Genomic DNA, 26,126 nt, shown 5'->3' with positions numbered 1-26,126 from the left:
CTGACTGGAAAGAGAGAAGGTGTGTGCAGTTAAAAAGAGAAAAATGCTCATCTCATTACATTTTGCCAAATTCATCTCCACTATAATTTATCTGAGGCAAAGGTCTATTGTTTTTCTGTTTTTGGGGATGAAGAAATGATAGTAAAAAGCAGCACACCATCATTTTTATTCTATTAGGAACATGAAACTGTGCCCCTTTTCACAGCCACAGGCCACAAAGCAAAATAGAGAAGGGTTTGAAATGGAAGAAATACTACTGTATACGGAAATAATACTGTACAGAGCTGAGCCTAAACATTTCTCTCTGCCTTCATCCTTTTTTTCCCTTGAGCAAGTGAAACAAGAATAGGACAGGAAGAGTAGATGCAAAAGAATCCAAGGGATCAAACAGATTTAACTTTGAAGATAGGTACAGCAGGATTTAAGAGGGACAGACTGATCTCCAGAAAGCTGGAGAAGAGAACTTTGGCTTTTCCTTCTTCATTACTTTATTAAATGCTTTTTTGAAGAAAAAGATTAATTTTTCCCAAAATCCATTACATTTGGAGTCTGAAGTGAAGGGCTCTAAAACTGAGCAGAAAGAGCAGTGGGAATGTGTCCTATCAGTTATACTTAAGTACCAAGACTCACTTAGATTAAAAAGTGTAACTGTGCAAGTGCCCAGCAATATTAATTAATAAGTTTATTGTCAGTAAATGCATGTGTACCAGTGGTAACATAGCTTTCTGTTAACCAGCAAACTCCTAGAGAACTTCCCAGTAGCCACAGTAGTTTGTCAGCTGTTCATTTGGATCAGGTGTGGATCAAGTGATGGATCTTGTTGATGAATTCTTGGTCTTGTAGATTTCAGTGGGTTTAGGTTTTATGGCAGATTCCTTTCTGTTTGTCTGTTTTATAGTTTGTTTTTTTTTGTTGTTGTTGTTTTTTTTTTTTTTTCTACTGAGGAGGTCAAAGCTGAGAAATTCATTTTACAATAGTAGGAAATGAAGAATGGAAAACTGAGATGATTGATGGTGATTTTTTTTTTTTTGAAAAAAAAAAAAAAGTCCATGGAGCATGAACATTGTGCAAGAGAGATTTCATCTAGGAAGAGGGCAGAAGCAAACAGCCATTTTTTTTTTCATTCAGAAGGGATTAAGTGATTTTTCTACTGTGCTTGTTAGAACAACTTGAAGGAAGAAGACTTACTTCTGCAACCACTTAAAATACGAAAAAAAGCATTAAATTTAGAAGGTCTCTTGTTAATTTTGTTGGAAGTAGAAGTATTAATATCATTGTAGTGTCAACAGCTCTTGATAGAACAAAATACAATCAACTGCTTAAAAAGCACTTAAAAAAGTTCTCTTCCGATTAATAGTATGTTCTTGGTCTGAAGATTTAAGGTAAAGGTTAACTGCAATTTATATTACATACCTCCTCTATTACTGTCTTGCACTTCTACTAGAGATAGCTTTATTTTAGGAGTGAAAATAATTTCTAAATGTTTTCTCTTGTATAGGCCACTGTTAAGTCTCATTGGAAACTTGTAAAAAGTAGTATTTACTCTTTTCTCACTTCCTGAGTGACCTGAGGGAGACCTTGTTGCTCTTTTCAGCACCAAGCACTTTATAAAAGCTATGCTTCTCAATGAGAAAATGTTATTTATTCTCTCCAGTAGCTTTTTCACAGGCTTCAAAAACTTCGACCTCCTCAGAGCCTGTGGAAATTGACAGAACTCAGGTTATACTGAATAGTAGACACCCTCATGTTTGTAGGTTTTTAATGCTCTTTGGCACTCTGCAGGTCCTCAGCTCAGACTACATATGCTTAGAGGAACAAATTCCGACCTGGGGAAGTAAGGAGGTAAGTTCCAAGGTGGCGTGAGTATTGAGACTGTAACTGAGGTTAAAGGGGCCCAAATTCATCATATCTCCGTTTTGAAGGATTGTCAAATGGTCAGCCCTCAACCGCTCTTTCAAGCCTGGTCCATTAATCCAAGTGCTGATGTGGCACATTCCAGCTGCTAGTTCCCATACGTTACCTGGAAACTACAACAGACACCACATTTCTAGATATATCTTATGTGTCTAATGGCAGTTTTATTTAAAAGACAGGTCAAAATTTGCCAAAAATTAGAAAGGTAGCAGCTCTGCTCTGTCGTGGAAACTTATGGTGGATCTTAATCCTTTGTGACTTGACCTACAAAGAAGATTCATTATTACTGAGTATTAGCACTAATACAAATGCTAGTACAAATGCTAATACTGTGTACTTAGTACTTAACACTAAGTATTTTCTAAGCAAAGGATCAAGACCAAGGTGTAACTAAGATGATAAATCTCATTAACACATATACAAGTACATAGATTAATGTAATGAGAATGAAGTGTCCTTCATGTTATGTTTTAGCTACCCGATTTAAAAATGTTAACATAGTAACAATAGCTTTAGAAGTGGGTTTAACTGAGCCTTAAGCAACAAAGACTGTGGTTAAAAAAAAAAATACTTTAGGGGTGACTCCAAACAAGTCAATGAATTAAAAAAGCAGTGTTTGCAATGTAGCTGCCAGCAAGTTAGACGGGTTGTTTTGCCAACATCCTAAAAGTAATCAAAATCTACATATCACTTGTTTCTTATTTATTTTAGTAAAAATACTTGTGCTTTCTGGCAGGGAAAAAGAATCATGCCTTTATTAGACATCATCAAACAAGGGGAAGGAAGAGCAGATGTACATGCAGCGAGGAAGTCCTTATTTTTTGCTTTTATTGATGCAGGCTTGACTTACAAAAAGAAAGAGCAAGAGAGAAACTTCTAGGGCCCTTATCATAATAGTATATGGGCATCCTCTGTTAAATTTCCAAAATGCTTCAAGGACTTAGTCACATAAGTCATGCATGGGCTTTTGAAATTCTTGCCCTTTGTCTAATACCAGTAGTAATCTATGATTCTTGTCTGTTACACTGTGATGATGCAAAGAGTTACAATTTATGCTCATTAGCCGTACCAAGTTTTTTTGTTGTTGTTGTTTTGTTTTCCAATTCATGTATTTCTGCTATCCCCACACATTCACACTACGGAAACCTTTCTCCTCCACCAAGTATACTGGGCAGCTTCCCAGACTAGAAACAAACAGATGGGCTGATCTATGGAGAATTTCTCTTCCTTTAATGTTGCCCTTGCCACTTCCCAAACATATTCTGTCATGTTGGCAAAGATCCTACACAAGGCATCTTTGTTTCTGCCAAGTACCAAATCTTATCCTTATGTCATGGTATATTGAACTGTAGAATATTTAAGACAGTTAAGATGGATTTATTTGTGGGTTTTTTTTGTTTGTTTGTTTGTTTGTTTGTTTGTTTTTAATGGATTCAGATGTAATATTTCTCTCCAGTATTCAAGAATATCAACAGAACTCCACTAAAAAATGATGGGTACACACACTCACAAACACTCAAAGGTCAGAAAAAGAAGATATTGAGGGCTGGTAATAATTTCAGTATTTAATAGTTGCCTGCATTTGCTCAGCTCTACCTCTGCTAAAGAGGATTCCACCACCCGTGGAAGATTTACCCAAGATTTTAATTTTTCAGAGGCAAATTTTTCACAGACAAATTTCTTGAGCTTAATTTACTGCACATCCTTGCTGTAATACTTCTCAAGCCTTTGCAGATGCAAAATCAGGGGGAGCTGCCTGGCTATATATGATTTGACATACCTTGCAGATAGCTCAGAGACGCAATTGCAGAATCTAGCACGCACGGACAGCTGGGAATTTGTGACAGTCCCTGAAGGACTTTGCAACCATAAACCAATGACTGGATTACACTGATCCATAAATGCATTTCTCTCCTATCTCTGGCTAATGCAATACCAATAGTCTTCCTACTGTTAACTATTTCTGAAGCCACACACAAGAGAACATAAAGGAAATGGCATATATTCAAACAGAAAGGCCATCAGGTCATTTGCTCTTTATGGTAGCAAAAGACTACAATACCTGTACTGTTGCAGAAAGTGCTAAGTACAGAAATATTCCTTAATTTAAGTTCTTCTGCCTTCAGAAAATTTTTCTGGGAAGAAGTGATTCATTCAGACCATAGAGGGAACTGGTGATAACTTCTGCTCTAGAGCAGGAAGGCTCAACTCATGAACAAGCTGAGACTGATGGGTACAGGACAATGTGTGCCTGGGCCATTAAACCTTCCTGACCTCAGGAAACAGTGGGTGCACCCAGGGAGCCTAAGGAGATGGCCATCCGGTATCACTAATGCTGAACTTGTTTAGGAAGGCGTCAGTAGTCATGGGGCAAGAGTGTGCTGGTGGCTGCTGGAGTGATCTGACAGCCCAGCAGGGCTCTCGGCACTGCTCTTATTACCAGGTGAAGTGTAGCACAGAAGCTAATATGTCACATGCTGAAAAACACACAGTGTCTAGTCAATGGCCACCACCAGCCTGAAGCTGTATCTCTTGGTTTTTGGACCCATTTTATACTCCAGTTCAGCCTTACCACTGCTTTAAAAAATTACATTGGTCTGCACGCTCTGCAGTTTCCCTAGGCTGTCACGACTTGTATTGCTTCAAAGATATTGTATTAATCTTTACTCATTGCTGGGCCCCTATTTTTCTTTAATAAAAAAGGAGTAAAATCTGAAAACTTATAATGAAAAACCCCTTCCCTTGTTCTTCTGTTGGAAGATCATGAAGGGATTTGGACTCTGGAATTCTCTTCACACTTCTGCGGAGTCATTAAAAAGTAATTTTTCTTCAGCTGCAACCTTTTTGGTTGCCATTAAAGATTTCCATGTGCATTTGCTCCCTAATCAGAAATGTTCCTTTGTAGCAAGTTTCTCTTCAAGAAAAATATTTTTTCTTATTTTCTAGCTCACTCATTCACCTCAGTATTTGAGCATCTTTCAAAACATCAAGCAAGGTGATTAACATTCACTACATTTATTTCTAATCTGTCTCCAAGGAAGGAAGAATGTGAGGCTTTTTTTTGTTTGTTTGTTTATAAATATTACTTTGCTGCCTATTTTAGAGAAAAAAAAATGCCCATCCTTTAGAGCCGACAGTTTTTCAGTTTATATTGGTTCAGAGCCCATGCCTCACACAGCATGGTCTAGAGAGGTGACCACAGACTAAAACAACAGCATGAAGATGATCATTTAATCTGTCAAAGGTAAGGACTGAGATGTTGATCTTGATTCAAGGAGAACCCAGAGCAAGGCACCTGGGACAAGTCAATTGTGCTTACTAGGAGTTAGGGTTGCCAAGAAATTTCTTGCAGATTTCTCTAACAGTTGGTATTTTGAAAACATCACAGGCTGTAGCACTTTGCTGTAGGGTACATGAGGAAAGCATGAGATTATGAAATTTTCAGTCTAGAAGCCTTCATAATTTCATAGTATTTGGAAATGCCCAATAAATCTGGTTGCAAATTTTTTCATTTTAAGACTTCTAAACCTTATTTATCCACAAACACATTTCATAAGCTACATGTAGAGAGACCTGCCTGAACACAGAAGTGGAAACAGTTCAGCTTGCTGTTATAGTTGATTTTTTCCAGGAAATAAATTTGAAACATAATCCCATTAGTAAAACTCTATAAAACTGGAACACTTGGATTTACTTTACATAATCTGGACAGCCTTTACAAAAAAAAAACCCAAAACCAACCAACAACCCAAAACCTAAATAAAAAAAAATTTGGCCTGAGTTTCTTTTGACAACTGTGGATATGCAGCTGCTACACAGACCTTTATTTCAGTGCTACCTTATTCCAGTTTGTGAAAGTGTCTCCAGTCAAGCAATCACAACTGCAGACTTAGCCTACTTGTTCATCTTAGTTTGAGCCTAATGCAGACAAATATCCAGAGGAACAGCTGAGCTATTTGACTGTTCTTCAGCAACCCAGGTCATCTATAGTGATTGCATCTGTGGACAATAAATGCAAGGAGCCAAGCACAGGGAGGTAAGGAATCTCAAATCATCTAGTGCCTTCAGCTTTGTGTAAAACAAGACTTGGAAACATAAAAGCCATAAAATAATAACCTGTCTGCTACAAGCAGGACAGACACTGTTGGTATAAACACTGTTTAATGAACAGCCAGGGAATTATTGTAATTAACTTTAATGCTGTCACCATTTTCTATTCTTCATTCTCTACCAAAAGGAGAAACAGCCCATTTCATTTGTATGAGAAGTTAGGATGAGATATTTCATGCTGTAATATGAAATGTTGGGGTTCCCTGATTTAACTGCTGTGTAACACCTCATCCAAGTGATAGCTCTGTTTCCTTAACTGCTCTGTTTTCTTAGTCACTTTATCCTTGGGTCCCCTTTTTGACCTGCAGCATTGGAGCAGCAGATCAGGCAAAGCAGAAGTGCTCAAGAATAGGATATCATGCTGTGTTTTTAAATTTCTGAAAGCGTATAAGCAAAGAACGTCATAGAAACACAATAGCACATGAATTGTTTCATTTGTTAGAAGTGTGGATGTTTGAGATATGTGTAAGTTTCTTACCCCGAGGTTATTGACACCTCTAGTTTTGAAGATATTCAGTTGAGGCAGTCAGTTTGGCCAAAGCTTCTTGGCTGTAGAATAAACAACTCAGAAGTGAAATTTCAGAAATACTTCTCATTACCTAATCATCCTGATCTGTAGTTATGAAACAGTATTTTATTTTATTCTTGCTTGAATTTAGCTCTGCAAGCATGAGACATATAAAATACATTATAGACATCTTAAAAAAATATGTATATATCCTATATTTTATGACATGGTATTAGACTATTTTCATTTGCTTTGGACTTGATGTCCAGCATTAAATATTTTCTGCCTTTCGGTCTCTCTCTCAAAAAAATAAAAAAAAAAAAAAAAGGAAAAGAAATCATGCGTAGTTGTCCAATCAATAAGCAGCTGTCTGTGAAGCTCAATGTTTTGCTCTGCATACACTCACTTGTCAGCTCAATGCTACTTCCCAGGGTGAGACTGACTTGAAGCAGAGAAAAGATGATATAGTAGCTCAAGAACAGTTGAAGCATAAGAGATTACAGGGATTTGGGAGCTTAAACAAATATTTACAAGTAAAACCTTAGCTTAATTTTGATAGACTTTTGCAGTTAAATGTCTATTTCTTTTCCTCAGCAGAGCTACAGACAATCTAACAAATGGAGCTCGGGAAAGGGAAAGGGGGGTGGTGGTTAATGAAGATGCATTGGATAGTGTGGGACTTGAGCATGGCACAAAATGGGATGGAATAAGGGGTGGAGAGCATCGTGGTTTCAGTTGCGATAGATTTAACATTTTTTATGAGCAGTTGGTATGGTGCTATGTTTTGGATTTGGCATGAGAAATACTTTTGATAGCGCACTGCTGGTTTTAGTTGTTGCTAAGCTCTCAAGGCCTTCTCTGCTCCTCACCCCACCCCACCAGTGAGCAGGCTGGGGGTGCACAAGAAGCTGGGAGGGGACACAGCTGGGACAGCTGACCCCAAGTGACCAAAGGGATATTCCATACTATATGACGTCATGCTCAGTACATAAAGTGGGGGAAGAATAAGGAAGGAGAGGACGTTTGGAGTTATGGCGTTTGTCTTCCCAAGTTACCATTATGTGTGGTGGAGCCCTGCTTTCCTGGGGATGGCTGAACACCTGCCTGTCAATGGGAAGCGGTGAATGAATCCCTTGTTTTGCTTTGCTTGCATGCGTGGATTTTGCTCTTCCTATTAAATTGTCTTTATCTCAACCCACAAGTTTTCTCACTTTTACTTTTCCAATTCTCTCCTCAATCCCAGCTGCGGGCAGTGAGTGAGTGGCTGTGTGGTCCTGTCTGCTGACCGGGGTGAAACCATGACAAGCTGTTTACAATGTATCAGGCAAAACTAGGAAAACACCGAAAAATTCAACTAATAGAGGTTTTGTTTTTAACCTGAAAGTTGGTTTCAGTTTTTATAGCTTGCAAAGCTGACCCAAGATTTGGGCAAACACAAGCTCTTTCCAATTCCTCTCCTCCCATCTGAAAACCAGAGGCAGGGTTTTCACATACTTTTCAATGAAAAATAAATGTCTTGTCATCAGTGTGTCTACGCAAACTAAGAAAAAGAGGAAAATAGTACTTGAACCTTCCACCCCTTATTGAAAAAAGTTTCAAAACCAGAAAGCCCCTATTTTAAACAACTTATATCATACTCTGTAGTCTCAAGATAAGTACAATACTGTTAATTTCAGAAACGCTTTTGTAAAAAAAAAAAAAATGTTTACAACAGGTATATGGTAATCCAACAGCTAATGCTACTTTTCCTCATCAGATGACACAATTGTAGTTTTAAGGGTCAGCGGACTTCTGGAACCAGTGAAATTGAAGAAAAAAAGTACATGTTTGCAAATGTCTACATTTATTATAATCTTATATATGGGAACTGCCACATGGATTCATCAACTCAACTTTTTTATTTAAGTCAGCCATTCTTTTAAGTTATTCTTCTAAGCATAAGATATGCTTATTCTGCATTCCCTTACATGATATCTACAGGAGAAAAGACAAAGAAATTAGAAGTATAAAATAGGCAGGGTGAGAAGAGGGAAGAGAGAAGAAATCTTTAGTCAATGAATATCTACAGGTTTTCAGAAAAAAATAAAACAAACCAAAACAACAAAAACATGAAGTCACAAAAATTCACCGAGTATTTTGCCAATCTACACCCTGTTTAGATTTGCGAAATACAACTGCTCTCACAAAGCATTATTTCTTTTTTAAGTGGTGCCAATCTATGACTGCATGCTCAAGTCTGGAGCATCTCCAAGTGGTTGTGTGGTTTGAAAAAACAATCTGCTAACTCTGCATCTAAATTTACCAGAACTTCAAATAAAATCTCAGTCACCTATACTGCCAATACAGCAGGTCACTCATGGAGAAGGCTGGGAGAAAAACAGCTACAGGATGATAAAACTAACATCACTTTAAATAATTTTATTTTAATGGACTCTTTAAATGGATCTGCTTTGAAGTCACTCTCCATTACTATGGAGTTTCATAAATGAGCAGCATAAACCCTCACCTAATTTAGAGTATAAATCTGAATATTTACAAGATCAAACATCATCATAGTCTTTTTACATATGCTTTTATAATTGTTATTTTGCAATGCATTCTTTTATTAGGAAGCATTTCTTTACCGAGAGGGTGGTCAAACACTGCAACAGGCTTCCTAGAGAGGTGGTCGATGCCCCAAGCCTGGCAGTGTTTCAGAGGCATTTGGACAATGCCCTTAATAACATGCTTTCACCTTTGGTCAGCCCTGAATGGGTCAGGCAGTCGACTAGAAGGTCGTTGTAGGTCCCTTCCAACTGAAATTATTCTTCTCTCCCCTCCCCTCCCTTAATTATTTATAAGATGTAGGAGTCCTTGTCCTTTTCTTGTTCAAGACCACATCACCTGAAGAAGGCCCTGCCAGCCTCCTAAAAATCTTGCTTTGTGCCTCTGTTATGTTTTCATGTAACCATTGTGTATGTGGCCTGCTGCCTTTCTTGATTTTATTCCTGTCAATGCCACAGTTTATCAATCATCAGCAAGGCCATTTTCATTTCTTGAGAATCTAGGTGGACATCAGTTTGCTCACGTAGAAGACAGCTGAGAACCTGAAAAATCTAACTGTTAGTTAGATCCTTACTAGGGCTATTTTCTCATCCAAAAAGGATTACATTTTGTTTTACCAAATACGGTTTTTGAAAACCCAGCTAGGTAGATTAGTAAGTTTAACAGTTCTAGGAAACTATCAAGGATGGCTCAAACTCTTTTGCAGGACCTACAGGGGAAGAACAGTTTTCTGTGAGTGAACCCAGCCGGGTTCTGGGGCCATGGCTGAGTTTTGAAGGTTAAGCAGAGTCAGGTGCTGTAGGAGTGGCACAGAAGAACTTTGAGCAATGGTTTTCAGAATGCTGAAAGTCATTCCCAATATCCACCTGTGGCCATTGCGGTATCAGTTTGTCCTTATCCATGATACTTTTCATAGAAATTAACTTTGTCTCCATGCTCAAAGATGACTAGAAGCTGCCTAGTACTACACAGAGCACTTGCTGAGAAGTGGGGTATACCAGCTTGAATTTGGCAATTCACTAAACTTCCCACTAATCTGGGAGCCTGGGCAAAGGGAACTTGGATCTGCATGTGAAACTCCTTGGTAGCCATTTCCCCTTCTGGGACACATTGTGTGAAGACACTCCCTTCCACATTGCCTTTAAGTGGCGAGAGATGGGTAGAATGACCACCAAGTGAACTATTTGAGTGGCATTAAAACAGAATTATACCTGGATTTAGAAAAGTGAATGATTGAAAAGAAAGGTTATCTGTCTTTTCTACAACCACTTATTGCTTAGTTAAGAAAGCATTTAGAGCTTGCCTTACCCTCCTCTTCTGCAGGTTGAACGAGCCCAGCTCCTCCAGCCTAGAAATGTCCAGATAAAGCAAATGCTGAGCCTACCTTAATGGCAAGTTCCCACAAAGATCTTGAAGGAACAGACATTTTGTCAGTACAGTAGGCCTACTGGAACCTAGGGTATCCAGCATTGTAAGCTGCCTGTGAGTCCACTGTAAGTTTTGAGAAAACAGGGATAATTTTTCTTTTTACAAGAGGCAATACCTTTTCTTTTCCCCCCTCAATGGTATTTCCCCTAAATGACATTTCAAAAGCTAAAGTGCAACACTGTTATTTATTCCTATAACACTACTTAGGAAACACTGATTTATAATAAGGAAGTTAAAGAGCTATCTGTGGCAACACTGCAGTTAGAAGAACATTAATTCCACCTAGAATTCCTGTACCATATAAACTTCCATATTATGTAAATGCCAAGATCCATGGAAATTAATTAGCCACACTTAGATCTATGAAGATTAGTATGTTCAGAAAAATAAGAGAGAGGCAAATAGTCAGTAAAAGGCAAAACTGCTGGAATTGACTTAATGGCAGAAGGGAAAAGAGATGACCAACTAGATCTTTAATATATAAAACCCCTTAGAGTTACAGAGTATTTCAGATTGAAAAAGATCTCTGGAGTTCATCTAGTTGAAGTCTGTCACTCACAACGGGGTCAGCTTGGATGAGTTCGCTCAGGACCAAGCCCAGGTGAGTTCTGCACAGTCAAGGACAGAGATTTCAGTCTTTCTCTTAGCATAGTCTAAGTACAGTTAGCAGCACAGATAAACAGAAGACACCACATCTTTCTTCTTTCTTTTATTAAATCCCATTGCAAGATCAAAGGTTTCACGAAAAAATAGAAACTTACAAATTGTGTGAATAGTTTTAATGCACTCATAAAAAGACATTAAATGAAAAATGACTAATATTCTATACTATATCTGCAATATATTCCATTGGCTTTATTCTGAAAATATTGTTGCCATTTTTGAGTAAATAAAAAGCCTAGCATTACACATGTTCACAAGTATTTACCACTTATTTAAAGCAAAAACTTTACCATATATTTTTTCCAGAGAAATTAGTTCATCCCCATTTTGAAAAGTCTAATAAGAAAACATTCAACACCTCACTGGAATTACTGTGAGCTGATGTTTCTGTTGTAAAAAATTATGCTATGGAAATCAACAAACAGTTTTACAGAGAGTTATACAGCCATACTAATCAAGCTTCTAGGTTATACTGCATTAGACCTTCTGGATTAGCAAAACATTTTGACAATAATGGCAACTCTTCAGCTTTAAGCATTGCATACTTTGGATTAAAATGCTGTAACCTTTGAAAAACAAATATCCAGTGTTACACACCTGAAAACATTCTTAACCAAACGGTAATACTATAAAGGCTAATGCAACTTCAAACTTGAAGCTGCATTGTCTGTATTTTAACTATCCCCATGTCAAATTTAACTCCTTAAAATGCAATATGACACACAGAAAATTACTCATTTTATGTATTTACCATGGGTACTTTCCTGCATAAACTGTATGACGAAGCATCTGATCCTACAAAATGATACCCATGATGGGGCTCACGTTTAGATGGCCTTCTCGAGGTAAGCACTCTTTGCATTGTAAGATCTGTTGTAAAATAACAACCACACAGGAAATGAGAAGAATCTTGTTATTGGCTTATACCCATTCATCTGAATTTTCCAATTCACCAACATAACAGCACAGTCAGAGGAGACAAGGTCACTTTAAAAAAAAAAGTTATTTTTTCAAATAGATATTTAAACATTGTCTGTTAACTTATTTCTGATGGTGTATTCAATTACTGTTTGACTGTAGGAAGTTGGTGAAGCACTGTTAACTCACTTATAAAAACGGCAAGGTGGAAAGATTTGAAGTCCCTACAACTTCTCCTATTTTAAGCAAAACAAAATGAAAGAAGATATAAGTTCTGTTGAGTAACAGCAAGAAAAGAATTGAGATTGTCCATTAAATATCTATTCTGTCATTATCATCATTTACTAAAAGCTCTGTTCAAAATAATGATTTTTAAAATTACAAATCACATTTATTTCTAGATTTTCTTATTACTGTGCATCTAAAAGCTCCTGGGGTAGGTTTAGTAAATAATAAGCATCAAGTTATCTCCCAGTTTCAACAGAGGCCTCTGTTGATCAGCTGCACTGGTGCTAGCACTGAGTTACCATTTACAAATCAAAGGAAACACACATGACCAAGGCAAAGTAAAGTAAACAAAGGAAAACAAGCTTAACATCTTCTATAACTCAAACTATAACGAGAACTAGTAGCAATCCACTTCAAGAAATCTGCCAAAGGCTTTTATATTTTTTATGCAAACAAAAATACAACGCGTTTCTAAAGTTTTGCTTCAATATTAGTACTTAGTTGTACAGTACATTAAAGTCAGTGTACAGCTTTTGCCATTTTACTGTAACCTCTGTAAACTCACAATTATATTGCATCATATGAAAGGTTGTGAACCCTCTGCAATCCCCATTATATCTACTGAACGTAGCAGAGTGGAACTGTCATGTTGGTATGGGAGGTTAGGAGGCAGTAGACATATTGGGTGTCCAGCCCATTTGATAAGCCCGTTCCAATGTCCTCTTGCAATCCTGTAGTACAGTACTGAAGGTTATATGTGGATACTGCTGCACTAGCTGCTCCACTGTGGTTTCATTCACCTGCAATGGAAGAAAAGAATCTGTGATGTGCAAAAGGTGAATAAAAAGGGCAACATTATGCAAGCTAAATGAACGGTTGAACTTTGGATGCCTGGGAGGACTTGCAGGCTTGGGCTCTTCACTGATACTATAGGTTTGGGTGCATTTATCACAAAATGAATATACAGAATGTAATGCTCTGTTAAAGGAAAAAAAAAACAAAACAAAAACACCTCCATTTTATTGTAAAGGGAGAAGTTTTATATAACTTTCCAGTAAATACTGTTTGATTATTTGCAATTGAAAGCAAACAGGAACGACAGTCTCCATTTGAAAACAGCTTTGTTCAGAAAACTGCAACAATGTTTAACAATCTATTAAACTATTTTCATTCCATGCTTGGCTATGCCAGCCTTTCACAGAGCCCCAAACCTAATTATTCAAAGAAAAGCCATCCTGTTTAACAAAGTGCTGCCCAGAGTAACAGATTTCTATCTTGAAATAGAAGTATATTTATTCCAACTTGCTCAAGAAGACATAGGTTTGATATTTAAGATTTTATTGGCTTGGGAAAATGAAAATTGATTACATCTATTAATTAATTTATGGCACAGTTATGACACTTTTCTACACATAATAAGTAGGAACTCCACAACTGACCTGACTGAAATAAACTTGCACTGTATGGTAGCTATCAGTGCGGTTGCAATGAGAAATACGAGATAACATGATGAAACGTGGGGAAAAGAATGCAAACTATTCTATATTGCAGGTAGATCAATTTACCAGTTACCAATACAAGTCAGCTTTTCCAAAGCTTAAAAGTCCTGCATGCCTTCACACACATCACTGGTAGGAGTCTTCATTTTAGCCTTTTGGTGTGAGGCTAACGCTGCACAAAGGGTTTTCTGGGCAGAAATGGTGGGATCAATAATTAAAACATACAAGCTTGTCAGGTCTGGGATGTACCTCCTAAATCTTAGCCATCAAAGGTAACACCTTTATTCTTGATTAGACAATCCAATCAGACAAGTCCAGCTAAACCTAACACCTTTACAATTGCAGCACTGTGCGGGGATTAATTTGTCAATTATTTTTAAGCTGATTGCAGTTCATATCACAGAAGTAGACAGCTTTCTTCAGCCTTTAGATAAATAAAAGATTAACCTCAGAACCATAACTTCTAGGTAGATCTCTTTGAAATCTTTGCTGAACACTTGGGCATTTTAAAACTCATCGATATTACATTTAAATACTGAACCACCTAGATCAGCAGGATGTACAACTGATATCATCAGTTGCTTTTTTCCCCACAGTGTTCCACATTCAAGGCCAAAAGTAAAAAACTAGACTAAAATGTTTACTACCATTACAAAGATCCATCTTGGGAATAATATTTTAAAGTACAGTGACCACAGTATCTAATAATATTTTTGTCCTTAAAAGATAACAAGGAGTGCATCCTTCTGAACAGTGATTGCACTCAATGACAAGGATAAATGAAAGGTTTAATATCCAGTTCTTCTACTTTGATAATAGAAACACTCAATCTTCATTGGAAGTTTCATCTAGCTGAGACTGATTTGGATAGAAAACTGGTTTAACTACCCTTCATAGCACAAACTGTACTCTTTTGGCAAATTACTACTGTACAGTAACATCTTCCAGTGCTGAAAAACAAGAAGTGACTTTTAATAAATCAAAATGAAATCAGAGATAGCACAAGTCCTCCAAAATATTTGATATTTATAGCTGAATACATACTTTCAATCTGTCAGCAACGCTTCATAGCAATACTGCTTGGAAGGAAAGAATACCCTAAAGTAGCAGTATTTCCTACCTTAGTAGCAAATAAAGTAGCAGTATTTGCTACTTTTCGCCTATTCAAAAATGTCAAAAGCCTCTTTTCTTTAAATTTGTGGTACAGAAAGCCATGGCAGAATCTATCATACTACCAGAAACTTCTCTTAATGGTTAACTCAGCCACAGCGAAGATGCTTACCACAGACAGCTGCTCATTCTGCTCTTTCTTAACAGGAAACTTAAAGAACGGTTGTTTATCTACTATATATCTGCAAATATTACTTGTAGATAGAGGTTATTAGGATCTGACACATACCTGTTGAGCTTTGTTTGTTAGAATAGTATGGATATTATGGCTTTAGAGCTAATATCATAAGCAGATTTTCTGTTACAGGAAACAAATAAAAAGGCAAATTTGTTACAAAGACGATGTTCAAACACAGAAAGACAGGTAATGATCTCCATATCATGGTGTCTTTGACTCAAGACTGAACACATTTACAGAAGCTACAGTCTAGCGAGATATAAGCTAATGTATTTAATACCAGACTGACTTAAGTGAAATAGCATGGCCCATGGTACTCAGGGAGACAGATGATGTTACAATGGTATCTTTTAGTCTTAAAACCTATGAAGAAATCTATGGTAAACCACCTAGCACTAGAAATTTGTTCAATGTATTTTCTGACACAATTATTACTGGATAAAATAATATTTAATACAATTGTTACTAATTACTATTACTACTTTACTAAATAGGAGAAGGAAACTTTTTGGGATCAAGTACCAAATACAGTTACAAGATAAAGACGAGCATGCTGAAGGCAGGTAAAATCATTGCAGAAGTGACACTGACAAAATCAGCTATTTTATGACGAATACCTGAATAGTAGAAAGCTTTCTGCATTCTTCTTACAGTTATAAAACAACATTTTAAATTATTAGTTTGACCCTAGACAATATGTAACTTGAGAAGTACTAAACAGCAAAGTAACAACAAATCCTACCTACACATTTGGAACCGTAACAGTTACAGAAAGAAACTACTTTGACTTTAAAAAATTGAGTTTACTCTCATGACAGAGAAAAAATTATCCTACCAAGTTCCATGACAAATGATCAAATATATATAACTTTTAGTTAAGTGTAAATATTTTTAATCCTAAGAAAGTAACAGCAAATAGTTAAAAATTATGCTGACAAAATAAATTCAATGTAAGATTACACAGCAGAAGAGTGAGAAAACAGATCTTATTTGGCAGTGGGATGACCTACATGGGTCCCTGGATGAGAAACAAATGTGGACAGTTAAGCCACAAATGATCCCCTATCAGAAGATTTTGAAAGCTTTTCTTTTACCATGAGAAAAGTCAGATCAAAGACTATGTGAATTTTGTAGTATTTTAAACTTTTTATAGTGTTGGACTAAAACTGCACTATCTAAAAGGTAGGAAAATAGAGAAATAAAATCTTTTTCTTTGTTAATGAATGAGATAAATAATGTCTAAGTCAATTCCCTTAGTATGCTTGTCATCAGTTCCCCTAATGGTAGGATTAATATGAAAAGAAGTCTTATGCCTAACTATTAGAATACAAGCTTCTGTCTCTTTGTTAAGATGCAGTCTGGCTGGTGATAAAACAAAAATACTGAATGCCACTCCGAAAATAAATTCATAACACAAACAGAGCTTGAACAGTCTTCTCAATGAATGAAAACTAAAAATCTTTCCATCTTAATGTGCTTTAAAATGTTATATTTTTCTTCCTCAGAACTTTCATTAATCTTCATCTTTTGAGTTGTCAAAAGGAAGACTACTGTCTGAAGACAAACTAGTTAGATTGTCTAATACATAATCATTCATTTGAATTTGAATAGCCCTTTAATTATGTTTTAACTCATAATGAAGGAATTCAGTCCTTATCATTAAGAGTCAAAGTAACAGGTTTGTGTGAATCCTGGTCATCAAACAGAAAAAAGAAAATATCAACAAAGATTGGTTTGAAACCTATTTTTTCTTGCTGAAATAAAAATTTATTCCAGGCCAAAGAAAAGATTAAAACCAAAAAACCAAAAAACCAAAGGAGATGATGGGTTACAGAAACCGGAAGGACCAAGTGATATCTCCTTTTAACTCAATTAAAGCAGTTACCTAGAAGTCATAACTTTGAATCCTTTTTGTTTAAAGACATCTGAACGCATATCGCCTATTTCCTAGGAGAGTATACTTGACTTTGTGACAAATGTTACCTGGGATGGGACCTCCTTAATTTCCTCTGATGATGATAGTGTGGTAGTGCAGAGAGTATTTAAATATTATGTGCACTACAGAAAAATAATACTTCCTCATGTGATAATTAGGAATTCATGTTTGAAAGGAAAACTTGAATATCCATCTAGTCCATGTTAAGTGTAAGCACATTCACAAATCTAAAAGGTTTCCTATGTAAGGAAAAGCTTCAGGGTAATATCCAATTCACTTGATAATTGAAAAAAAAAAAGTTATCTCCATTCCAAGTTACTAACTGAAGTCACTAAGCAGCCATATAAGTAAAAAAAAAACAAGTCCCCCCCAAACCTAGGCTTACATGCAAAAAGCCCAGACTTGCAAAACTGGATTACTGCAAAGCTGCAGTATTAGAATTTCTTAGGAAAACTTGCCTACGCTCCTCAATGGTTCACAACATCATACAGGGATGGACTGCCGAAATAGTTTTTGCATAGTATGTAACCTAGCCCTTGGAACAGGCACGTGGCTAGCTGACTTTGGAGAGCGCTGACATCATGGGCACTCTCCTTCTGAGGATAATACAGGTATGAATCTTCAGCTACATAACTTTATAGGCCTGTCATTAATAAAAAATAACAGACTGAGTTATAATATGGTTAGTTTGAAATATCTGTGCAGAAAGGCATTAATAATATATAGAACTGCTAGCTTAATTTCAGAAATCTAGTACTTGTAAAGTATTTTAGGGAAATGTTAGCAGGTGAAAAGTAACATTCTTATGAAAAGATTTTGAGGGCTGCCATACAAATAATGTCTGATAATACAGGTCAACAGGGTGCAAGTATTATCATTACTTTTGTACGCAGAAAGAATCACAAAGCCAACTTTACACAAAAGAAATGCAAATTGCTTTGTTCCAAGAGGGCATTCTTATCATGTTACTGACTTTTTTGCTTATGGAGCGGTATTGCAGCATTAGGGGTACTGAAATCTGTGTGCATTTCTGTCTTAGTATACATAGAGTAGTATTACATGAAAGCCAAATTTGTATGTAGTGGACAAAGGTCATTGTGTGTATCCATAATGATGGATTTTAGATGCATTTTATGTTCTAATTTCTCTAATGTTTTAACAACAAAATCCAAAATATACACACTTGGAGTTATTGAGAAATGCATTTTCATATACACTTTCTCTTCTCTAAGCTGTAGTTTGCTTCCTCAAGTCAGTGTCTTATAAAAAGCGCACTTTGTTAGATTTTTTTTCTGCTAATAGTTGAATGAATTATATTCTCAGGTGGCCCAATTATAACTGTTGCCTGTAGCCATAACAAAATTAAAGATTTCTGGAAACGTTTTGTGTGAAGTGCACTTGATCAGCTAAGGCAGACTATTCCACAGAGTTTCAGTGACTGCCCTCATGCCCAGGGGCAGAACCTTTGTTTAGGACTTTAATAAAATAACAGCACTACCAATATTAGCACTATATCCCATAGTCCAAACAAAGTCCCTTACAATTTCAGCAAAGAATGTATTTTGACTTAATGGATGCTGTTATTAAAAAAAAAAAAAAGAAAAAGCACACATGCATGCACATACAAACACTCTACTTGTGGGCTCATAAATAATGAAATTGACAAGTACAGTCTGATGTACTATTATTATCATGACATTCGACAACTTAATTGTGTCAAATTTTAGCAGTTAATTTCCTACATATTTGGAAAAGGGAAGGAGCAGGTAAACAGAAATTATCTGTAATCTCTTCTGCTGTGTGAAGTGAAATAAACGGAATACACAAACCTATATTCAATGGTATCACTTCGGGAAGGATTTCAGAAAATGTAGCAAGGCTGTTTGTGGAGTATAGCCCCTTTACAGTTCTTTGCTTCAGTCTCAACAAAAAGGTAGAGTCCTAGAGGGACGAACTTCATTGTTGTGGTTGTTTACACAGGTGAATGGTGTTGCCTCAAACTGCAAGTCCCTGCACAGTTACTGCAGTCACTGCATTACTGCAAACTAACAAAATAATCCATTTCAGGTCTCTGTGAGTTTTCATAGTTTTCTAGTAGAGCCACCATTTCAGGCCTTGCTGTCCTAATCATTCCTGCCAACATAATATTGAATATTAAAGTTGTATAAGTGATAAAGTTTTCATTCTTAATTATCTTTGCTTATTGTGAGGGTTTACTTTTCTATTAAATCAGAGAAATCATTCTAAAGGGGTCTTTCAGTTTGGCTGGTTGATCAGTTCGCTAATTCTGTTTATTTCAATCAGATGAACTTATAGACTCCCCCTACAGGAGATTTCAAGGTAAAAATACTACCAGTGTCATAAATATTTCAAATTTATTATGAACTCTGTGTGTTGCTTTGCTCTTACTTATAAAAATTGCGGTTAATAAAGAACGATATGCAGTCAAATGACAGTGTTTATTTATACAACGACAAATATTCTTTCAGATTACTTTCTGCCTGTTGAATTAATAGCACTGAATATTTTCCTACCTATTCTGCTACATTAACAATAATTGGAGCACATTATTGTAATACTTGTCAAAATGACGGCCTGTAAAATTAACAGAGAAATCATTCTCAAAAAGTTGCCAGCTGGCGAAAAAAACTGGACGTTTCAGGGGACAATGCTTCTAAAAAATTTCTCTCTCTCTTTTTTTTTTTTTTAATCAAAAAAATGCTGACTACTTCTCATTGCATTTTTCCTTAATAGTTGTCCTTATCCTGATTTTGAACCATTGATCAGTACTTGAGGGTCCATCTTTCTGTTATGCTATGACATGGTCAGCTGGTTGATTTTTAAAAACAAGGACAGACTCATTAACTCAGGAAGATTCCATCTTCAGCCTACTGCCATGGATATGTTGCTGAACTATCAGCCTGGAAGATAAAGATCTTTTGGTAAAGAAATAGTTAAACTAGAAGTCCAAAAAGTTCAGTTTATATACAGAATCCCTTTTTATATTTCAGCAGATGCTTTCGTTCACACAAGTAATGGATCTGTTATTCTAGTTAGCTAGGGAAAAGAAAGTATTGTTCAGTCCTTTAAAATCGTTGGATTGAAAAACAAAGTGAAATAAATGGTATTTTTCTTTTGTTGTAGGTTAGCAAGGATAACTGTAGTTTCCTTCTAATGGGATTCACAGATTTTATGAATCTAAAATCTTCGTTATTCATAGAGATGTATCAATGGAACTCCTACATTATACATATAAAACTTTAAAAAATACAGAGTATTCTTTTTAATATTCATCAACTTGAACAAATTATAGTGATTTAAGAGAAAATAAGTGCTATAGAATTTTTCTTAAAGGGAAGGATTGGATATTTTCCATTCTCTTCAATATCACAAAACCATAATTTCAAATCTCAAAATGAACCCCTTAAAATATAAAAGAAGAAATGGTAGCAATTTGTCAGGGTTTTTGATCAGGCTAATGATAGTTAGCATTTTCTGAAGGTGGAAGGCAAATTGCTGTGATAATTATATTAAAACAAGCCATGGCTCTGTACTCTCACTGTTCTGCTGTTGATTAAGAGTAGTTTAGTTCAAAAACGTATTTGAAATTTAAAGACGTATCTCTAGAACCTGAGAGCTTATCCATTTTTCACTTACTTAACTTCAGTTACAGACTACCTATGTAAATTAAAAGTTTGTGGATGATGGGTAAAAACGTTTCCAGTCATGCTTACTAATGTATATGTACATAAAATAGAAAACTTTTTTTGCCCGGAGTTGGTAAGTTTATTCACCAGCAGGCATTTTCTTATATACAACAGGAGCTGCATCCCAGTTAGGCTAATGATTTGAAGCTTGCACAGGATATATATTTACACATATTTCTAAACCAGATTTTTCAGAAGGATAAAGTGATAAATTATTTTTAAAATGTACTGATTTCCTAAAAATCTTACACTTACTTAAGATGAAAATGATTTCTTAATGGAACATTTTTATCTTTAGGAGTCATCTATCTTCCTTCCTTCCTGTGGTAACATAAAAGTTTGTCTTTTTGTCAGTTGCACTGACCATCAATTTCTGTGCTCTAACATCTCAGTAAAACTATAATAGGAAATACATTCTACAATTCATCTGAGAAAGTCATCTGGAATACGCTACAGCCTTTCAGAAGTATTTTCATGAAAAGTAACCTGAATCTCTCAAAAAGAAAAAAATAAAGAAAAAAGCAAGGAATAAAGGCCATGATGATTTATTAATTGAAGTTATGTATCTATTCACAGCCAACTTTGTCAGACCCACTTAATTTCATTCACACATTGCTGCGAACGTTGAATTTTGAGGCCTCTGTTTTTCAGTGTCATTTTTCTGCATATTTTCCAAGAAATGTCTCCTGCATTTACGTGGTAGCACTGCTGATAACCATTGCAAATAGCACCACAGCTACAGCAAAAGGATCTTGAAATATGAAAATCTGTGTGAGAAAAGTTGCAAACTTCACAGGAAGATTATTCTGACACATTGTTCAACCAGCCAAGCTATCAGCCAGAAAAACAGATTAAGTTTTTAGCCACTATTTCCTAGGTGATACCCAGCCATTTTCCACAAAGGTGAAGATTTCAAACTGCCATTATTTAAAACTGTTTGGGTTGTTGTGAAAGCACAATAAAGAAGTGCTACAAAGACATCTTTAAAATAAGTTCTAACAATAAAAGGCACAGAGAACATTGCCCTCTTTCTCTGATATATTTTGGAAATATGAAATACAAAATATTTAGAAATAATTAAGTAATTACAATAAGTAAATATGATCTAGACCAGTGTAAGGGTAGGAATGTACAGATTCGTACTTGGAAAAAAAGCTTGAAACGTGTAGATTTGAATCTGTGAACATGATGTAGGCATCATTTTCTGCCCTTAGGATGCAAGTATGGCTCTTAGGAATCTTGATGTCAGTTTGTGGGAGGAAAGAAAGTGTGCCATAACTGCCCACACCTCTCTCAAAGTATTTAAAGTATTTAAAAGAGTCATACCTTAAAATGTATACTTTTCTAAGCTGTGATAAAAAAACCATACAGAGCTAAAATTAAAATTTGGTTTGAAAAATGGACAGTCATGTTCTCCGTCTGCTGTGGGGGGACTGAACTGAGGTGAATTGAATATAACCTCTGGTTCTGGAGACAACTCTGTGCCTTTCTCAGTATTTACTGAGGTGACAAATCAGAGATTCAGTGTACTCTGGCAGTACACAAACCAGCTATGTGTTCCCACACGCCCATGTCAGGTCCCAAAACACAACCTTGGGCTTCAGCCCACAACAGTGCAGCATGCCTTTATGCAGAGAAACGGGGAGTTTGTGGTTTCACTGTGCTGCCAGAGCATCGGGAAGAGGTAACACGGGGGAATGACGCCTGGCTCGCTGCCTCTGGGAGTGGGACACAGCACAAATGTAGGTGCCAACACCAGAATGCAAAACAGAAACGTCTTTTATGCCTTTTCCAATTACAAAACTCTCAGATGTCCTGCTTTGGCCTTAAATAACTACTGATTTTATCTCTTACTGCTTTCAAAAGAAATGGAGACTCAGAATGGCAACACTTCCTTTTTATGAAACACATGACTTGTGCAGTCCCAAGTGCTGCCAGGTGCCTGTAAGAGACCCACATATAAATATGCACACAGATATATATTTGCACACAGTTGATACCCTGTACCTTAAGAGAGATCAGAAGGAAGAAGGGTCCTAGCTGCTTCCAAGTAAGTCTTGATGTTCATATGCAGGCAACAGGGGAATATGATTGTCCAAAATATAGGTACTTAAAAACATTTAGGGTCTACTTTCTGAATGCCTAAATACTTTTGGAGGCCTGGATCATAGTCTCTCAGAAGCCTGTCTGATACAGACTAATGATATGTGTCCCACTGTATATACGCTGTACAATGCAGGACTCTGTAGGCATCAAGCTAGCATCTCCTGAGCTACTCTCAGAAATAGAAGCAGTAAGTTATACTACCACATCTATATATATGACAGTATCTCATGAACCTTGCTGAGTGCGATTTTTCCTGGACAAGGTGCTGTACTCTGGCAGTTAAGCTGCTATCAGGACTCGTGCCTGTGTGTCCACTCTGCCCTGCACCTTTCCAGTAGTACCAGTTCTTTCAGAGCTCTCTCCAGACCTCAGGCACCACTGCTGTGTAGTGCAGGGAAAGCCATGTTTGCCAAGTCATGGAGGTGCTAGGTGAAATCAGAAAAAAAGGAGACATTTGCACAGTAACCTTGCCTCTAGTATTTTTACATTGAAAAGAATATTTAGATTTTTTGTATCTAAACATAAACACAGTTTCTAAACCAAAATAATATTATGGATAGTTCTGAAAGACCTTCAGCATATAATCTTAGACTTTTTTCCGTATGTGATTTGTAAACAGTGATTAGGTTGCTACTTAGCAACATTTAAATGTTGAAAAAAATAGTGTTGAAAATCTTATTACAAAACTTCCAACCGAAATATACGCCCTCATTATGACAATCTCATGGTAAAGTCAGCATTTTTTATGAGACATTTCAACACAATGACATTTATTTTAAGCCAAAGACCATATTGCTTCTGTGGTGTGCATGTTAGATGGTAGGAAACATGATAAAAAGAAAGGTCATGGCAACAGCAGTTTGATGAGAAATGAATAATTTGATTATTTTCATGGTGTGGATCAATAACGCTCTGCATCTACTGAAACACATTGCCTGGAGGCACTCAGATAATCAATGGCATAAAACAGAGCCTGCCTTTACCCAGGCTTGCAGCCTCTCTGATCTTTCTCGGGAGGACCCTTGACGCCTCTAATTTATGTCAACTGCGTATCAAAGAAATTCCAAAGAGCCTGGGTCATAAAGGGTATTTTAGTGGTAACCATTTGAAGTCTACTTACATATGTTCCTTATGTAACTGTGTTTAAGTACTTCCCCTCCAATGCCTAGGAATTCCTAGAAAGGCATAAATGCTACCTCATACCAGGATGACAGTCAGTACCTTCGAAAAGGAAGGCTGGTTAGGAGGGGCAGATCTTCTAACCCCCTCTTCGCTGCAAGCTGACAATAGTCCAAAGACAAGAATTTCAGTCAACGCGGCATGTAAATAAACCCTTCTGCACCACCCAAGAATTCTCTTTAATGATGTGCCGGACACTGACATTTTTAATTTAACAGAGCAGCCACTGGAAAAAATTAGTTCTGCATGATATTGGGGAGAGACAGTTGAAGACATGATTTTGTTCAGTAATTTCTCTGTTCTTTTGCAGTGGAAAAATGGAGCTGGCATCTTCTAGCTGCCAAAAACTTTTAAGTCAAGGATACTTACTTCATTCTGTCTGTGGAGCTATTTTTCCCATCAAGGCTTTGCAAGCAAGAACATAATTCCCAGTGGTAGTTCCACTACTACAGTGTTTGCTGTAACAGCATTTACTCATTTCTTAACAAGTTTTAGCTACCATACTTCGAACACTCGTTTACATGCACACAAGCACAAGCACAAGCACAACCACACACACATACACACACTTGCAGGCATGCAATCAGCATTGCTTTTCTATCTTCCCTGAAGCTTTCTCAAAAAATACTTCTTTTTTCCTTTTAACAGTTGACTTTTATAACACAAAAGATGGTCTATAAGACTTTGTAAATAACTAGGAAAGCAATTAGAGGAATACAGACTATAGTACATATAGTTTAACTGATGAGGTAATAAAACTTGTTTTCAGCATCAAGATCATTGATTTTCTACAGCAGTTGAAGACAGGATAAAATTATTGCACTTATTAGATCCTTGTTGATTGTTCAACATTAGCTAAATCCACAAAATAAATATGTGTGTAAAATTGATCAGGTGATTCAGGGTCAGATCTAATTCCCAAGGTCAAGTAACCCTTTGAACATTCTTTAAGTACATAATCTTACCACAATCCTTCAAAGAGACTCACACGCTCTTTTTGTCTGTTGGCTCTTATAAAACACTAATGTTTAGGAGATTAAGTGGAGTCAGCTTTAATAGACACAGCAATTCTTCCAAAGTGCTCAACCTCCCCTCAAACTGGAAACTGTCTAAGGCTGGGTTTGCAAAATGCTATTTCTAACTTTACAACTGACCTGGAAATTATTACTCCTTACCACTTGAAATACTGGGTTTTGTAACTGTCTTCTATAAAGCACTGCAAGGAATGTAAGGTAATGGCTTTTGAGCATGAACACTGAAAACCTGTGTTTCCACAGGCTGTATCCAATTAGAAATTCACAAGCCTGAGAGATATGCTTATGATGGCCATCACAAGCTGGACATATCGTTCATGATAACTGGAAGAGAAACAATCCCTGCAGGTATATTTGAAGATTTGAGATCAGAGACTGAACCTCCAATGACTTTTAGCTATTTATGCTGCGTTTCCAGGCCTCTTGATCTCTCTTCTCTCAACAGAGACCTGATTACTGAAGCTTATATACAGGGTGAGGCGGAGCTGGATTGCCTTCTTCTCTCTTCTTCTAATGATAAAGGGATAAAGCTTATAGACATTGTTTATGTATTCCAAGTAGGAAAGCTATATAATAAGAAATTCAGTATTTTTTTCTTTTTTTTTTTTTTTTTTAAGTATTATCCTTGCCCTTGTGTTTTCAAAACCATTATATATGAGCAAGAACACAGATGTATAGAAAATCATTCTGGAAGTAACACTATTGGTGTTATTGGTTATTTTATTGATTTTTTTTCTTTCTTTTTAAAAAACAAAGTAGTCTGTCATAGTAATGACATGACATACTGATCACTTTTAGCCAAAAATATTCAAAACTCTCAGAGGGCAGATTTTACATAAAACTTTTGTGGGCACCTCAGGCTGTGGGTGTAGCCTGTGAGTGTATTTTGAAAATCCATGTCAGCAAGAACTTATAATGATCTTTTTAGTTCTCTAGATATGATTTTAGCTAAATATGTGAACACAGTACACTAAAAGAGTTACCACAGTAGTGAATACCAAACC

The 26,126-nt window shown here is 36.4% G+C and overlaps 1 protein-coding gene and 1 long non-coding RNA gene across 2 annotated transcripts in view; one reads left to right on the top strand and one right to left on the bottom strand.

Annotated features, from left to right (window-relative positions):
- The window catches only part of LOC309682986, a 37,368-nt gene that overhangs the window by 6,917 nt on the left and 4,325 nt on the right, over window positions 1-26,126 (top strand). The window contains exon 2 of the long non-coding RNA XR_014270178.1: window positions 1,783-1,842. This is a non-coding gene — a long non-coding RNA (uncharacterized lncRNA). The remainder of the gene's footprint in view (window positions 1-1,782; window positions 1,843-26,126) is intronic.
- FBXL17 (F-box and leucine rich repeat protein 17) overlaps window positions 12,765-26,126 on the bottom strand; it is a gene marked incomplete at its 5' end in the record, with an annotated part of 312,610 nt that continues 299,248 nt past the window's right edge. The window contains one exon of the mRNA XM_082497169.1: window positions 12,765-13,113. Coding sequence (XP_082353295.1) covers window positions 12,976-13,113 — 138 coding nt within the window. The 3' untranslated portion in view covers window positions 12,765-12,975. The remainder of the gene's footprint in view (window positions 13,114-26,126) is intronic.

Source organism: Vanellus vanellus (assembly GCF_965231255.1).
Source record: "Vanellus vanellus genome assembly, chromosome: Z".
Lineage (NCBI taxonomy): Eukaryota > Metazoa > Chordata > Aves > Charadriiformes > Charadriidae > Vanellus > Vanellus vanellus.
The sequence above is the reverse complement of the archived record's forward strand: the minus strand, read 5'-3'. Positions and strand labels throughout refer to the sequence as shown.